Source organism: Rhea pennata, chromosome 3 (genome assembly GCF_028389875.1).
Source record: "Rhea pennata isolate bPtePen1 chromosome 3, bPtePen1.pri, whole genome shotgun sequence".
Lineage (NCBI taxonomy): Eukaryota > Metazoa > Chordata > Aves > Rheiformes > Rheidae > Rhea > Rhea pennata.
In genome coordinates this window covers 93,645,983-93,664,563 of record NC_084665.1, presented here as the reverse complement: position 1 = coordinate 93,664,563, position 18,581 = coordinate 93,645,983, and the positions used below count along the sequence as shown (strand labels likewise).

The 18,581-nt window shown below is 37.9% G+C and overlaps 1 protein-coding gene across 1 annotated transcript in view; it reads right to left on the bottom strand.

Moving 5' to 3' along the window:
* Nucleotides 1-782: 782 nt before the first annotated feature.
* The window catches only part of ELOVL4 (ELOVL fatty acid elongase 4), a 33,091-nt gene continuing 15,292 nt past the window's right edge, over nt 783-18,581 (bottom strand). Inside the window, exons 2-6 of the mRNA XM_062571056.1 lie at nt 16,602-16,789; nt 13,759-13,839; nt 5,081-5,252; nt 2,695-2,822; nt 783-1,674 (exon numbers count right to left, since the gene is read on the bottom strand). Of these exons, the coding sequence (XP_062427040.1) occupies nt 1,399-1,674; nt 2,695-2,822; nt 5,081-5,252; nt 13,759-13,839; nt 16,602-16,789 (845 nt within the window). The 3' untranslated portion in view covers nt 783-1,398. The remainder of the gene's footprint in view (nt 1,675-2,694; nt 2,823-5,080; nt 5,253-13,758; nt 13,840-16,601; nt 16,790-18,581) is intronic.

Sequence of the window (18,581 nt, the reverse complement as noted above, 5' to 3'; positions counted from 1 at the left end):
AGTGAGATGAAAAGCAGTCTAAAAGAGGCTTCTACTTACTGTAGCAGTATTGCTGAAAACAGTGATTGGCAGAATCGCTTTGTCAATTAGGTTAAAAAACAAAAACAGAACACAAAAATCCCCCAAGAACATTTCAGGAATAGAGTTTCAGAAGCCCACCTCTGGCATTCGCATTAAAGTGGTAGCCTGACTACTAGAAATATTTTTGCCTGTAATTGTTTAATGCACAGAGTATTGATGGGTATATCAAGCAGTTAGCAATATTTTCAGCATTTTATACCTGCTGTACTTAGTACTTTATAGTTGAATTCTCTCTCCCCTCCCCCAAAAGGTGTCTGTCATGTAGTTAGCGTGACTACCCCATATATGCAGCATTTCTAAATGGAATTAGAAATTATTGTCCTCTCTGTCATAGTATTATCTTACCGTTTTCACTATCAACCAGCACCACAGTTTTAACGCAGGTAATGAACAACATGCAACAGATCTACATCAATTGCTTGCTTCAGACAATGTATTGTTCCACATTCATATTTTCTTAGAACGCTTTCTTCACTTAGCATATTAAAAATAGTAGTCCAAAAATTTAAGTTTGTATTGAAAAAACAGTATTGATGATTTGATCAAAAAATATTTGAACAAAAATTACAGGAAAAAATCCCCTCTACTGACAAAGGAAATCAAATTTTCTTCTGAATTAGTGTTAACGGACATTTATGTTAGAGGACTCCATATTTCAGAAATCAGTTATTTCAGAAATCAGTTATTTAATGCTCAGTATTATTTTCAGCAGATGAAGAGGTAGGTATATTTCCACACAACAAGAAAAAAAACTCTAATAGACATTAAATTAAATCAAGTAATGTCTGAAAAGTCAAACACTGCTCTGACAGCACATAAACATAATTATGTCTGAAAATACTTCCCAAGGAGGACAAGAAAAGTTGTGCATTCTGATTAGATAATACATTATCATTTGAAATTTAATGATTTTTTTGGAAAAAACCCACATGTATTCAAACACTACTTTCTTCCCTTCCCTCCCCTCAAGAAACGTGAGTGTCCACAAAACTGGTTGCATCAATGGTAGTATGATCTTTCAGACTGCTAAACATGGAATTACTGCAATTCTTCCTTACATTCATCAACACCAGCAGTCTACGAATTTACACAGAGACCATATACATGATAATTACATAATTACAATAGAAATCCAACTTTAAGTGTTGTTAAAACAATCTTCATAAATAATGAAAATATCTGTGTTCTAGCTCTTCAGTGACCTAAGGTTAATTGGTACAGATAGATAGCGGTTTGTTTTTTGTTTTTTTTTTTTTTCCTTTTATAAACTGAACTGGAGGTTCCTCACTGCCAGCAATGGTTAAGGCCTGGATCAAGTTACTCTCCTTTTGCTTTTCCCCTTTTCTGCTTTTTTCCATTTTCCACCACTGGATTATTTTCTGGTTTGTTTACTCCATTTGCAACAGCACCATTTGCTATTTTGCCATTCTTTACAGGTTCCTTGGGCAGCTTGTATGTCCGATAGTAGAAGTTACCAAACAGGAAAATGAAGGTGATCGCATAGAAAATTACACCCCAGTGCATCCATTTAGGGAAAGGACAATCAATATAAATAGACAAGGCTGTGTGGCCAATAGTCACATGGAACTGCGCCTGCAAGACAAAAAAATACAGAATCAAGAAAGTGATCATATATTCTACACATCTGACTACATCAATGTATACCAATGCACTAGGGCATGAAAATTGTTAAAATTTGGGGGAGGGTGGAGGTGTGTGCACTATTATTGGCTGCTAGATCACGCATGCACGCATATGACTGATCACGGAGATCAACTTTACTACAGCCCTGGTACCAGTTTTCAAAGACAGAAAAATGAGAAGACATTAAGAGATCTGGATCTTATCTGCCTTTTGAATAGGTCTTTGCAATTCACGTTTGAAACAACCAGCATATCAGTATTAGAAGACCTGTACAACTCTTATCTGTGCTGCACCTTTTTTGAGAAATAAAATAAATGCTTCCTTCTCCAGGCTCTTTTACTAATCATAAAGTAGATTTCGAGTATCAGGAAGAAAAAAAAAAAAATCAACGAAAGCAAAACAATAGAAATGGACATATACCTATTCATTGTAACTAGATTTTCCTTCATCAGGTTGTTGCTGTATAATAAACCAGATCTCAGGCTTGTCCTTTAAACTAAGATAGAAATTTAAGGAGTTTAGAATAGGATAACCACATGTAGTATTACTCCTTATGCTAACTGACTGCTTGCATGTGCGAGAATGTGGGGGGAACTCACTGCCAGCTTGACGCTGAGTTGTGGGGTGGTCTTTACCACTTTTCCAGTATAATCATTGTTTATATTGTGCCTCTAAATAACAGCAATTTCTTTGTGAAAGTAAACATCTTAAGACTTTAAAATACTTATAAGTAGTAACAAGTTTTTTTAGAGTAACTTTTTCCACATACTCATACCACAATGGTTATATACTTAAGCAATTATTTTGATTACTCAATTGCACCAAGGAACATAATCATTTCTGACTTGAGCTGTAAATAAATATCAGATAGCTAAGTATTTCTGGAAAGAGTCCATTTCAGAGTTCAGCAGATACAAACCTACTCAGAGGCAGTAACTTCCAAGATAACGGGAGAAAAGCTTTACTTACCAATTGTAATATCGTCAAGTATCGTTTCCACCATAGATACTTCTGAAATTTAGGGCCACAGGCAGCTAATCCATAATACATGTACATAATGACATGAATAAATGCGTTCATCTGAGCTCCAAAAAAAGCTGTCCAGAAAAGAAGATTTTAATGTAACTTTGAAAAAAAGAAAAAAGAAAAAATCCTATATTATTTATATAATAGTAAAATCATGAAGCACAGGGAATACTGCACTTCCCTCTCTGAAATATTCCACTGTATCAGACCTAACTGCTGACATGTATTGACACAAATTTATCTGTTCATGCAAGTAGCATGTCGTGTCTTTCATGAAACTACTTATGTAAAAAGTTATTCTTATAAATTTTTGTTGAATAGACATTTATCATAAGCATTTCATATTAGTTATTGTAGTATAAGTGCAATTGGTTTGTTAAGGGATTATTAAAAGTAATGTTTCACAATGCAAGGTATAGAAAAGTATCTATCAGGTTCTATAGTTTATTAAGCTATGTATAAGTAAAGTTCATACAATTCACTTCCCAGTGAAGTGGAAGTCTGATTAAAGACACTTAGAAATAATACAAAGCAAAACCTCATTTGCAGCTGTAAGATGTTTAAGAACACTGCAAAGCGGGTTTGTCTCTTAAAAGCTCATCTTTATTTTTCTTATTTATAACCCAAACTCCAGCATTCTTAAACAAATAAAGGAATAGTGTAACATTTTCCAGAACAATCCATGCTGGAAACAAAGATGATCATTCTCATTTGCATTAAAACCTCTTAGCTGTCAAAATACACAGCCATTTAACAGAAGTGAATTATCTTTTTAAGGTTTTCTTACACTTCCAAAAAGTTTTGAAAGGGCTGTAAGCTAAAACACTGGGGCAGTACAAACAGTAGCTGCTAATATCAGACAATTCAGATTTCCATGTGGTAAACTATATCTAAATCCTGTCAGTTAATTTATAATTAATCTTTCTATGTAAGCAATGTGCTATCAACTACAGAACTGAAGATAGATCTGTCTGCATTTACGCTGCAGCTCTCCATAAATGCAGAAAAGCAACTGTTGCTTTTCCTTTTGCAGGGGATAGAAACTAAGAGGCAGTGCAGGAACACCGTAAAACTGAAATAAGTTTGGAAATAGTTCCAACTGTTGTATTGAATACTGCAGATATTTATAGCATTGAAAGAATTATAAAAGGCAGTAAGAGTGAGGGTATTTTCAAGTGTCCAAGGAATATTCAGGTAAGACTAGCAAGCAGCTACAGTAACCAGTGAAGATCATGACACATCTGGTTGAGTACTCACATCCTGCAGACCATTTTGGAGAAATTCAGCCATAGTTACAGATATTAGTTTTACATATTTCTCCTTCTGAACAAAAACAACCACTCAGTACAAGACATGTAGAGTAAATGAGAGCATAAAACCCACATACTGTAAGTACAGGGGTGGTTTGACAAAAGAAACTTTAGTTTGGAGTTTACTGTAGGCAACTTACAGTGTCTTAAGCTTACAAAGCACATTACAAACAGAACAAAATATTTTCTCTGAACCTTTAGCTCTGTAGAGCTTATAATTTGAGAGAGAAAAGGCAAAAAACAAAAGGTACAATGCAGGAAAGGGAGGATGTGGCAAAAACAATGGAAAAAGATTCTTTGATATGGGTTTTAGAAGCAAGAAAAAAAAAGTTAAAGGTGATCACGAATAACAGACTTGTCATTATGAATAGCTTTTAAAAGTTAACTGACCGACTTAATGGCTCACCTTCATGGGAAGGTTTCAGAATTTTATACATGCATCTTTATAAAAAAGAAAGCAAACCCCAAATAATGCCAAATATTGTCTCCATTAACTTCATTATATTTGCACACAGATTGTGGCCCATAATTAGATTTTGCAGTTCTCTGTATGTGCAAAAGTTAGGCAAGACACATTCATCTTTGTTTTGTACACAGAATCAGTAAGGTTGGAAGGGATCTCTGGAGATTATCTAGCCCAGCCTCCCAAAGATTTCCTGGTGCTCGTTCCACTGGGGCTTGAACCCAGGACCTTCAGCATGTAAAGCAGATGTGATACAGAACAAGATAATTCTGAAGACAGAACTTTAAGCTTGCATTTGACGCCCAGAAGGCAGAGGGGAAAAAAACCAAAAGTTTTGCAATTCATTAGACTATGGCCCTGTTACATTTTCTTCCCCCACATTTCCCACAGAGGAGATTTGTGCATATTAAAGCTACCACACAGTTTCAGTGCTATTTAAACCTCTTGTACATCATACAGTGTTAATTCTATGAAAGTTATTTTCTATTCATCCCAAATAAGAATTTTCCATCATGTCCACCCAGAAGGGTGCTTGTGCTGGGGAGTGGAAACTCACCTTGCCCACCTGCAACCCACTTAATACCAATCCACCACAGGGTGAACATGGTGAAATGGTGATAGACATGAAGAAAACTGATTTGGTTAAATTTCTTCCTCAGGATGAAAAATACTGTATCCAAGTATTCAATTCCTTTAGAGACATAATACCACCATAAAGCAGCAGCTATCTGTAATAAGAAAAAAAAAAAAGAGAGAGAGAGAGAAAGAAAGAAAAAAAAGAAAAGCTTTAATGATTCCAAGTGGAATGGAATAATATTAACTCCATCTATCTGCTGCAAGAGAAGAACATCTCTTCCTTCCCCAAATCCTGGTTAATGGCATCAGATGTTGAAGGGGAATCATTAAGCACCTGGCAGTATTAGAATAATATCATCAGTACTCCAGTTATCTATTCTGGACAGCATTGTAGTATTCTGAATCCACTGCTCAATAACACTACTGTAAAAAAGAACATAATTAAAATCCTTGCTGTCTCTAAACAATTTACCATTTAAACATAAGGAGTCTGCATTCTCCTTTATCCTAAGCTTGGTGAGAGAAGATTACTGCAGGCATTTTTGTACTAATGAGGCAACACTGATGTTGTCAGAACAATGAGGCAGAAACATATAATAAAGCAAAACTGCAAAGACTGCAACTTTGCATAAAATTCTTTAAATATTGCAAGGGCATGGGTGGGAAGGTACCAACTCATTCTACCAGCTAGGTGCAATACAGATTTCACACCCCATACAGTAATACTCCCCTCAACTTCTTCTGGTCAACTCAGTAAACCTTTCTGAAAACTAGCATTCCCCTGGAGGCTATCTTCCATTCTGGGAACAGAAGAAATGAGATTATGGGAGCCTCGTACAGCAGAAGGTACAGAGCTATAACCCAACAATCCAACAATGTAGTGCCACACAGCAAGCATTTTTTTTTCCTCTTGACTCTTTCATCCAACAATTACAGTGGAATTTGCCCAAGGTGCAACATGAAGCCTGAATTCCCACTGAAACCAGCATATTGCTATACCAAGCAAAGCTCAGAACCTCCATGCAGTAATTTGCTAATGTTGTGATATGGGGGTATAGTGGTGGGGCACTCCCTTCTGTATCCCAAAGCATAGCAATGAGTCTAGTTCCTGGCATTATAAGTCATCCAGCTAGTTATGCAAGGGTGGGACCAGAACATATCCCAGATGGTGACTCAGATGCAAAATGAAAAAATGCTGAAAAAGGCACCACCAACGAGGACAGCAGGCCATGTCACAACACACCTGCTTGAGCAAGTGAAAAGTTGATCTGGTCTTTCAGGACTCAACTGATGGCAAGTCATACTTAACATTGTATAAAATAACTCCTCCACCCCCTTCAGTCCCCAGGGAAGACAGAAAAGAAAAATAAGAAAGCAGCAGCTTCTCTTCCCAAATATAAACCGTTGGGTGAGTAGGAGAAAGTGAAACCAGGAGAAGACGCAGTACAGAGCACTGTTACCGCCCCGCATGGTATCTTCCTCTAGCCTTACAATCTAGCTAGAGAGGAATGGTTTCTCCTCACAGCCGTAACCTGGTTGATGAACATTTTAGGAGAGGATGCGGCAGAAGCAAGAAAGCAGCACAAGAGCAGAAGAGTGCTGCAGCTCTGCATTGCAGATTCTGTAGTTTCCCAGAGGGACTGCACAACTTACCACTGACAAACTGCAGAATTTTAAATAGACACTACTGAATACCCTTCTCACTCTCCAGATTTTGTCAATTTTATATAAACAGATACTAACAGCTGTTATTTCAGCTCTCCAACTTTGGAGAGAGGCTTGATTACAGAAAAGTGACTCCTACAGATCTTGGAGTTCCCAGACATGTAGGAAAGCTGCAAGAACTATCGATACATATGTTGCTCAACATCTAGTACACTTCTGCCTCTGGGATAGTCAGTCATGTGTTTAGTAACACCTACATCAAGGCTCTGTCTCACACCCATGGATGAGCATAACAGTCCAGCACCTATCACAGATACTTGCTAAGCTGCAGTTTTTAAATAAGTTACAAAAGATAAACACCTGTTCATCTCAAGAGCTAACAATAAACCCTTTGGTCTCCACCCACAAAAGGACAAGCCATCATTACAACATTAAGTCCCTTGGAGATCCTACCTTTTGAGAAGCTTGTAAAGAATCCATAGCTCAGATACAAACTGCCATAAAAGCTCTCATGAAGCTGATGTGCATTTTGTTAAAGAAACAGTGGAATAATAAGCAGTACTCACCAATTTACTACACAACAGAGTAAAATACAGCAGAAAACTTGTATTTTACATCCAAAATGTTACAGGCTTACTACGCGTTCCCAGACAAGTCATTCCCATCTTGTTCTTTGTTTTGAATTCGACCTGTCTTGTAGTGAAAGCAGTTGCAATTTGTGGATTAAAATCAGCTGAACTTCTGGTTAAAATCCATCCCATCACTTAAGAACAAAAAATAGCATTCATCTCTTAGCAGTATTATACCTGTTGATCTTTGTGTTCCTGCAGATTTTTTTCCTGACACCTCTTTTGCTCTCTCCCTTTCCATCAACCAGTTTTACCTCTATACATTCTTAAAACAAGTTTCAGATACTGTTCTCTCCCAGTACTCCCAATGACTTATGTAGGTATTTTGATTATTAACTTATAGATGCAGGGAAAAAAATGAAACAAATGTTAAGTCATTTGCCCATGGCTACATATGCAATCAGTGACAGATAACAGAAATAAAGCAGAACAATACAATTAGTATGTAAGCTGTACCAGGAGCAGATGGTCACTATTAAAATTGTTCTGTAAAGCATCAAAAACTAGGATCTAATCTATAATCTTGCTTTGGACACAACATGAAAGTAAGATTTAATTTAACAGAAAATATGCATTAAAATACACATTTCTGAAGTGACTACTGCTAGTCATGACCATACCTTTTCTGGGAGTTTTCATATGTATCACCAAGTCTGTTAAGACACCAGATGGCATAGAAAGATTACATTACAGTCTAAGATTAAGGGGTCAACAAGGAGTCCAATTCCATGACCTCTGTCTGCTGCAAGTTCTTTTTAACAGAGGTCTGTTTTAACATGAAACCTGTGCCATGCACCCTCCTTCCCCTTTTTGAGTTGGAGCTGATTATCCATTTCGAGGTTTGAAGGGATAGCCTTCGAAGAAGGTAACAATGACATTTAAAGCAAAAACAGGTTTTTAAAGAGAGCTCTCTTTTCCTTGATTTCGTTACAGAATTTTATTTACAGGATCATGAAGTTTGTTAACTTAAGTTTCTTTTCCATGGAAGTTTAAAGAAAATTTGTAAAGATCAAAGTTACAGCCTTAATTATTGTATTTGTTTTATAAAAGAAAATTATTCATGCTCTAGACATACACACAAACAGGAAATGTCAAAGTAGATTATGGGTGTCAAGGGGATGGGGACAAACTCTTTTCAGTTGTCCTGTGTGACAGGACAAGAGGCAATGGGCAGAAATTGAAGCACAGGAAGTTCCGCCTGAACACGAGGGGGAATTTCTTCCCTGTGAGAATGATGGAGCTCTGGCACAGGTTGCCCAGGGAGGTTGTGGAGTCTCCTTCTCTGGAGATCTTCAAGGCCCACCTGGATGCAACCCTGTCTAACATGCCCTAGGTGACCCTGCTTGAGCAGGGGATTGGACTAGATGATCTCCAGAGGTCCTTTCCAACCTTATCCATTCTGTGATTAAAATTACAATACAGAAGACAACCATAGCCTGGCCTTAAGATTGCAATTAACACATTTAAAAGTAGGAACTAACTAATGTACCACAGTTCCAGACTCCTAATCCTCAGTTCTCCAAAAAACTTGTATAAAATATGTGCTAATAGAACGGATGAGTCTTGTCCTGGGAAACAAGAGCACATAAAAGTCAGGAGAGAGGGAAAGTGGCTACTCACAGAGGCTAAAATTAAATCCCTGAATTTAAAAGAAAATTAGAAAATTCCTTACTCTAAATAGTGGAGCTTCCAAAGGAGCACTCCAAAGTATGGAATTTAGCACACCTCATCCCTTTGCATTAATTATTCCAGTTCCTAAACTAGAGTTGAGCAAAATATTCTTCCAAGATGCAGCTCCAGCTCCTTCAAAAGCCCTTGTTGGGTATTTTTTCCCCTTCTCTATGTAGCTTTCCATAACTAATTACAAAACACACTCCTTAACATCCTGCCAGTAATCAGAAAGGTGGTTACCTACTATACACAGGAGATAAGTCGAAGGAAAAGTAAGATACCTCTGCAACCCTGGCACCTAATTCTCATCCCTGCTCACTCCAGTTGCCTAAGAGAACCCCAATGAGATCAACGAGTATAGGGTAAAAATACCAAGTAAGAAGACAAGCTTTTTTGTACTGCATGCAAACTAACTACAGAGTTCACGGTCAAGCAATGCCAGAAGCTTGATAAACTTCAAGAAAGCATATAGACAAATTTGTGGAAGAACATCTTCTTAAGAAGTGACAAAACAAACGTATCACCTCTGACTCAAAAGGTCAATGAGCTGCAGGTTGCTGGTGTTGCTAGACTACACAGAACAAGTGCCTCTATGTGCCTTACTTCACACTGTTTCCTAGAATCACTATTGGCTACTCTCTGAGGTAGTATGTGGGTTGGAGAGGAGAAGACAAACATTCTCTGTCACCTAGAATGGCCAACCTTTTGTTTCTCTTTGAAGGAAAAAGGATGGCTTCTTGACACCTCATTGGTCAAGATAGCCCACTACTTGGCAGCATCACAGTGGCACTTCCCAGAAAAAGGGGAGAAATAGAAGCCATACCAAGATTTTAGACCATCACATGGGATTTTTATCACATTTCTCATTATTTATCCCCTGTTTTTTTGTTCTAGCTTTCTAACACACAAAATGAAGTCATATATGAAGCTGTTGCTTTCCAGATCGTGTTCTGTAATGCTTTTTGGTCTCAGTGCTTTTCCTATTTGAGTCAATGCTAGCTTCCTTTATCTTAATAATGCAGGACTCATTTAATCATTTTCTTACAAATATATATTTATATGTAGTTCTATTACTGCAGAGCAGAATTCCTCTTCAGAGAAATCCTGCTGCCAGTAGAGACTAGACATTTACTATGTAACATATCTACTTAAACGCTGTCAGAAGTGTGATGCAAGACTTATCAGCTGTAAACTTGAAACTGCAAGAAGGAGCCCAGATTAAGATACATTTACAGTTGCTTTTGCAGGCTTACATTAAGAGAAGTGATAGCAAAGAGAATCTTAAGTTTTTTACAACATCTTGCAGTGTCAAAAATACAACATGCCTTAATACAGAGCATGATTTATTGTAACACAGAAACACAGAATGGCTGAGGTTGGAAGGGACCTCTGGAGATCATCTAGTCCAACCCGCTGATCAAGCAGGGTCACCTAGGGCATGTTAGACAGGGTTGCATCCAGGCAAGCCTTGAACAGCTCTAGAGAAGGAGACTCCACAACCTCCCTGGGCAACCTGTGCCAGAGCTCCGTCACTCTCATAGGGAAGAAATTCCCCCTCATGTTCAGGCAGAACTTCCTGTGCTTCAGTTTCTGCCCATTGCCTCTTGTCCCATTGGCGGGCACCACTGAAAAGAATTTGTCCCCATCCCCCTGACACCTTCTCTTAAGGTATTTGAAACATTAAGATGATCTCCTCTCAGTCTTCTCTTCCCCAGGCTAAACAGGCCCAGCTCTTGCAGCCGTTCCTCATAAGGCAGGTGCTGCAGCCCTCTGATCATCTTTGTAGACCTACGTCAGGCTCTCTCCAGTAGCTCCATGTCTCTCTTGGACTGGGGAGCCCAGAACTGGACATAGCACTTGAGATGAGGGCTCCCCAGGGCTGAAGAGAGGGGCAGGATCACCTCCCCTGACCTGCTGGCAACACTCTTCCTAATGCACCCCAGGAGACCATTGGCCTTCTTGTCCACAAGGGCACATTGCTGACTCATGGTCAATCTGTCATCCACCAGCACTCCCAAGTCCTCCTCTGCAGAGCTGCTCTCCAGAAGGTCAGCCCCAACCCTGTACTGGTGCATGGAGTTATTCCTTCCTAAGTGCAGGGCCCTGCACTTGCCCTTGTTGAACTTCATGAGGTTCCTCTCCGTCCAGCTCTGCAGCCTGTCCAGGTCTCTCTGAATGGCAGCACAGCCCTCTGGTGGATCAGCCACTCCTCCCAGCTTGGAATCATCAGGAAGCTTGCTGAGGAGGCATTCTGCCCGTTCATCCAGGTCATTGATGAAGAAGTTGAACAAAACTGAACTGAGTATTGATCCCTGGGGGACACCACTAGCTACAGGCCTCCAGCTAGACTGTGCTGCTGATGACAACCCTCTGAGCTCTGCCTTTCAGCCAGTTCTCAATCCACCTCACTGTCTGCTTGTCTAACCCACACTTTCTGAGCTTCTCTAGGAGGATGTTGTGGGAGACAGTGTCAAAAGCCTTGCTGAAGCCAAGGTACACAACGTCCACTGCTCTCCCCTCATCTACCCAGCCAGTCATTCTATCATAGGAGGCTATCAGATTGGTTAAGCAGGATTTCCCCTCGGTGAATCCATGCTGACTACTCCTGATCACCTTCTTGTCCCCCACATGCTCAGAGATGACATCCAGGATGAGCTGTTCCATCACCTTTCCAGGGATGGAGGTGAGGCTGACTGGCCTGTAGTTTCTTGGGTCCTCCTTCTTGCCTTTTTTGAAGACTGGACTGACATTGCCAGTCCCCAGGCACTTCTGCTGTTCTCCTTGACCTTTCAACGATGATGGAGAGTGGCCTAGCAATAACATCTGCCAGCTCCCTCAGTCATGGGAGTCATCCTCACACTCATGGGTGGATCCCATGAGGGCCCACAGATTTGTGGGTGTCAAGTAACACAGGCCAGAAACTTACCTCAGACTCTGGTTCAACAAGAGAACAAAGTGCACTTGTGAAAAGTACAGCTTCTACTTGTTACTTTTTAGTTTTTCTAAATTGAGAATTTATTTAGAAGAACTACCAGATAATTAACAAGATCAAAGTTTTGATTGATAACACACTAACCAGTTACTGCAACAACTTCACAGAACTCAATTTGTACTGCTTTCCCAATTCTGTCAGTTGCAGATTGCACTTTACAGCTTACAACTTTAGAAATAAAGTTTATGTAAATCCCTAAATTTGTAAAAAGCTTAGAAAGTCAGGAAATCCAAAGAGATGATACTGCTAGAGCAACCTGTCTTTTCTGGACATATCACACAATAAATATATGATACAGTCATTTTGCCTTCATTTATATAATAATCCTTTGTTTGTCATAGTGATCAAAATAGAAGCAGGTATGACCTGTGCACTGCCTTCCAAAAACAAGTACACCTAAAATTAAAGCATGAAGTAGAAAACCTAGTACTAGGCAAATCCTTGGTAAAGCTCATATGGAGATTGAGCTAGTCGTCTGAATATAAAACGTCATTAGATCCCCAGATATGCACCTTCATATTTAACTATGATTAAAATTCATTCTGTCTGACATGCCAGTCCTCAATGTCATCCAGTTCTGAATGAGGATACTATAATTTTTCTCATATATTGAAAAACGGTGAAGCATTTGTTACACCTTGCTAGTTTTTGTTTTTGAACAAAATTAATAACAGAAGTATTCCAGTGAATGACATAGCTTCAGCACAGTACTAGAGAAAATGTAAAAAAACAGGTGACTATAGCGGAAAACAAACAAACAAACAAACAAAAACAAACAAATAATCTATACAGAGAGTCATCACTTCTTTAATTTATCAGCTACTATACTGATGGTGTAAGAATCAAAACTATCCTCACTACCCTGCTGTCACTTGCAGAGGCTTTTGGGTAATCTATTCACAAACTGCCACCTTGACAAGACAGACATTTTTCAAAATGCATTACAAGTATTAAACATATTTAGAGTATAACACATTCTCATTACATTTTCAGGAACATGTTCTAATCTGTAGAGGACAAAACTTCCAAGAACAGCTGTAAGATTCTCAAGCGTCAGCTCTGCTGGAAGATAAGGCTTAGTACATGAGCCAATCAACACTATTACGGAAATTACCAACCATTGCACTTTGATTTTAATTTGAATGCTTTCCAAAAAACCACACATTTGAAATGTAAGCTTCTGCAATGAAATGTACTGATAGTACCTTTGCCAGAAACCAGCAAGAGCTCATAAAGACAAACATGAGTGAAGGAGACTAAAAGCTGCCTCGCCAGTATGACTGAAGTGCAATCACAGTATAAGATGGTATATCTCACTAGTTTTGATCTAGCTAGAACATTATCCCTTTATTGTGGTTACATTGTATCAAACTTCAGCATAGTCTAGTAATCAAAGTATACATACAAAGTTTATCATGGACTGTACAACCATCAGTGAAGCCAAGGATGGTATCTTCAGAATTAATCTTTCTTGTACCAGTTAGATGAAAGTTAATGCAAATATATGATGCATTATAATTAAACTGCTATGTCCAATGTATTCAAACCTGAAGTAGTCTGTCAGAATATAACGGGATACAGTCAAGGCTGACAGAAGAACGATTTTCAGACAAGACTTAAAGCACAATATAATGTTATATATTACACACACCCATACATACAAAAGAGAATCATAGAATCAAGAAAAAGAGAAATACTCACCCTAACTTCATAAACATTATCTGAATAATCCACTGTCTGGCAGACATAGCTGTATCCTCGAGCTCTTGATGACAAAAACAGCTGAAAATATTAAAGTCATATGTGAGGGGAAAAGGATATTACATAAAGCATGTTATTTTTTTTTTAATTATCAACAAACATCTTGCCTTACCAAACTTACCTGATCCAAAATAATTTTAAATATCCTTATGAGTCCTGAGAATACTACTGAACAAAGCCAATATTTAGTTCCAACAATGTATTGTTGCACAGTGCCTATTTTTTCCTTCTACAGTAAAAAGAAAATGCTTATTTTTCCTGCATATTTCTGCCCAGATAATTAGAAGCCTGTGTAAATTAGCAAGAATTCAGTATGACCTAAAGCTATTCAAATACAAATCTTCCTTTAGAGGGCTCTTGCTTCAGAAACAGAAACCACCTAGATGTTTTCACTAATAATGACAGAAGAGCAATTCCAACAACTAATTAGAGCAAAGAGAGAACTCTCTCCAACAGGTAAGGATTAGATAATTTAGATATACCACTCTTAAAACAATATACCAATCAAAATGCAGAAAAAAAGGTCCTAACAGCCAATGGGGAACACCCATAAAACACATTAACAGAGTTTGGATGAAGAGAAGTGGCACATTTTTGTGCCAACAGAAGTGGCTCAAAGCACATCAAATGCTTTTGGAGGGCTACTCCAAATAAAGCATGTCGCAATGACCTGCACTGGAGAAGATGAACTTGAAATTTTAGTGAGTTGCCATTGAAAAGAAGAACATTTGTTTAGAGTTCAGGGCTGTACAAGGTTCAGGTAATTCTTTTCATACTGACACTCATAAATGTTATGATCCAAAACTGTTTAAATTCACACAATCCCACCCTGTTGATGATCAAAATATAACAGCGGAGGAGGCATAACCTGTGAACAGTGAACTGTAAAGGTGAAAGAAGGGGTATACAAGAGGAATTTCAGGATAAAAACAGGCAGCCACTGACTACTCTTACCCCAAACTTCACTTCCTTCTCATTTAGGCTCAACTTGTGTTTGCTTTTGTGTCTAATCTTGCACACAGCACTAAGAGTACAGATGCAGAGTCAAGTATTATCCAGATACAACCAATATATAAGAACTTGTAAAGCCCAGTGCTTCGTTACTGTTGTACATGCCTGTTAAGGGGAGAAATAAAAGAAGTAACTGTCCACAGAGAATATCCTAAGAATTTCAAGTCATCTGGCTACTTCTCACGAACTGCTGTAAAACCACTGCTCTCCAGTTTGATCACACAAGGGCATCAGCATGTCGACAGTATCAGAGAACAGGAGAGATTAGTTTCATCTGCATTGTTACAGAAACTAACTGATTTCTACTGAGGTCTGCTGGGTAGTTTGACCAAGGTTCATTCAGAAGAGAAAGGCAATGAATTGTTTTCAGCAGACTTCAGCTACTTCTACGAACTAAAATAAGAAACATAGGATTTTGTGGCAAAATACAGACTACTCATTTGGGACTTTGGCAAGTTCTAGGAAAAATTTGCTCCTAATTTGAATCTGAACTTGAATTCAATACATGATAATCTTGGACTAGATAAAATAGCAGTGCTTGATCAACTTAACGTTTTAATATGAGTTATCAAAGATGACGAAATATGGTTAGACATTTGGAAGAATATTCAAATACTGTTTAAATTTAGAACAAGATCTATTGATCTCATTAAAGATGTTTCACATTCAAATTCTGTTATTAACAATACTTAGGAACTTGATAGTAATTTAGAAAACTATATGTTATTTTACTCATACCAATTATATTGCTCGTGAATTACATAAGTGGCACATCAGTACCGTAAACCTCTCGTAGACTGAAGTAAAAGTTGTCTGGCTAAAGAGAACAACTGAAATTGTTCTCTTTATAAGCGTTATAGTCCTGTTTAAAATCCATTGAGTCATAATCTACCATTTGCAATAACAGGAAATTAAAAGCTTTGCCTATAACTCAAATAATTAGATTTCAGCCTATCAATAGCAAACACATTTGCACCTGAGGTGTTCAGAGTGCTCAAATCACACTAATTTGTATGTGACTCTAGTGGTCTGGAAATGCTGTGCAAATGCATGTGTTGTCATATAAGTAAGGTTTGAACACTATCAGTGCAAGCCTGGTGCAATTCAGTTTATCTGTGCAGGAAGTAGTACTCCTACTCAGCTGCTGCTAGAGAGCTGTTTCCTCTGCACAGAAAACATAAGGCAAAACACAGCAACACTTAAGAACACTGTTATTAGAAGTAATGCACTCAGAACTAAATATTTGAACATTGTATCCTTTTCTGCATCTATAAAGACATAATTTATTCATTTTCATTCCTACACTAAAAAGCAAGCTTGCAGACAGGATACTTCTCCTCAAAGCAGACAATGGATGTTTTAATTGCTAAAAATGATAAACATATTAGAAGTTAAGCTGTTTGTTGCCTTCAATAAGATACATTCTGATACCTCTTGGGATAATTAAAAAGAAAAAAAAAATCTGTTAAGTGTTAAACCCCTAATGATTTTAGTTAATCTCTAATGTTTACACTAACATAAATCAAAAAACCTGAACTGGTCAGTATACACAAATTCTCTATTCACACTCATTTAGTAAGTTTATTCACAAACAAATGATACCTAGTTATAAAAACACCCATATCAAAGGCAAACTCAGCTTTAAAAATCTAGAGCATACATTTATCTTCAATAGATGCATCATTAATATATATGAAATAATTTTCATTTTTAAATCTCTAGACACACTCAGACTTAAACAGGAATTCCCTCTTAAGAGGAGGCATACATACCTCTTTGAAAATGAAGAAATTGAGTAGAACCATTCCAAAGTTGTAAACAACCAACAGGAAACGTAACTGGAAGGGCTCTCTTGTCTTCATCCATTTGGGACCCAGCCAGACAGTGAGGAGATAAATAGTGCTTATAGTCAATGTTGGAAATGGAGATTGCATCAAGGGCCAATCATCAACACGTTTGTCTGGAGGGGCAAGCAGATAAAAGGCAAACAAACAAACAAAAATCAACAAGGTTGGAATAAAATTATTTCATCATTACTTTAGGCATTGCGTTTGTCAAGTACTTTTTTCTCCTGGGACAGCTGGGCTAGATAGTACAGACATAATATGCTCATTCTTTCTAGGAAGGTTAAAGAAAATAAATAGTCAAAAAAAATTTCCTCACACAGAGATTCACAATGTCAAACAACTTACGTTGCTCAGTTCTACATGCCAAAACAACTAAAAAATAAAAAATAAAAATAAAAAAATCAAGCAAGCTCAAGCTCAGTCCAACCCAACCCACCCGTTCCCCTCCCTCACACTTCTCTTTATGAGGATCAGTGACCACAGCAATAGCATAACCAAATGCTTGATAATACGGCAAATGGAAGATGCACAAATCTGGCAAAATACCGGTAAAACTAATAGTTTTGATTAAAGTTAAGTATGACACAGTCTCCAACTAATTTTCTGTTAATAAGTAGTTTACATGACAGAAAAATGCCTTTGCTATTTGATGCACGTCAGTCTCATATGCTTCAGACAGAATAGTGACAAGCTTTCTGGAAAATGATTAAATATAATAGTTTAAAGGGATGGCTTTAGTTAGAATACTCTATGTTGTCACATAGAAGACCAAGGTTTTATTTACAGTCTCATTTAGTCACTCAAGGAATCTAGACTTACATATACTCCAGGGTCCAGAATTTACTACATTAAGTACAGGATATGTATCAAAAATAAAAAAAGCACTCTTAGCCAGAGAATCTAATGACAACTAGGATTTGCTATGGAGTAAAAAGACAATATTAAGTGATGCCTCTTACTCAGCAGTTTTTTTCCCTTGTGCATGAAGGCTAATCTCTAGTTACATTAATAGATAAAATGTAATAAATCCATAACTACCTTGCATATCTCTAAAATACTCAACTGGATTATTTTCTGGATGCTTCGGCCAACTGGAGTTTAGATAGAAATAACACCACAATGCCCCTTGGGGAGTTCAGACACCCAAAATACCTGCCTTCAGCTATTTGTGGGCACATCCACAAACACCAATGCAGTTAAACTGACGTTTACTTAAAGGCAAAACTTCTTTTGGAGAATTCTTCTTCACAGTGACCCAAAGATAGAGAAGAAAACTATACCGTAAGTTCCTGATCTCAAGCTCAGCTACATAGAAGGGTTAGAAAACCCTTCTTATTTATAAAATGAGCAACTTTGATACAGTGTGGTAAGTACAGAATGATGCAGTCATTACTCTTTCTCTTTGTCATTTCTTTCTTGCTTTCTTGGTTGTCCTTAATATCAGAAATTAGGACCTTATTTAGGAGCAGATTTCACAGGACTGTATTTTCAATAATTCTCATATACTGTGATCTGCAGAGACACAGTTTCCATGGCACTGGCTCTATTTCCCTGCTTTCAGTTGATTTTACAATGTTTGATCACCACATTGCAAGTAAGGTGCTTGGAGGCCTGCAAAAGCAGTGGTTTTCCACGGGGGAGGAGGAGGAAAAACCTAGCAGTCCCTAGGAAGCAGTCTAGTTGCTTTCATTATGACTGTCAATGACAAAAGAAAAGAAAAAGAAAACAAAAAAAAAAAAAAAAAAAAAAAGGAGAGAGAAAGAGAGGGGGCAAAGACATTCTCATGTGTGGAAGCCTCCCTAAGACTGATGCTGCCAGAGTGATGGAAGTCAACCTCGTGACTGCAGCCATCAACAGAAGAGAAGGGCAAGAACTATAGGGAGGAGTGGAAAAAAGTTCTGAGAA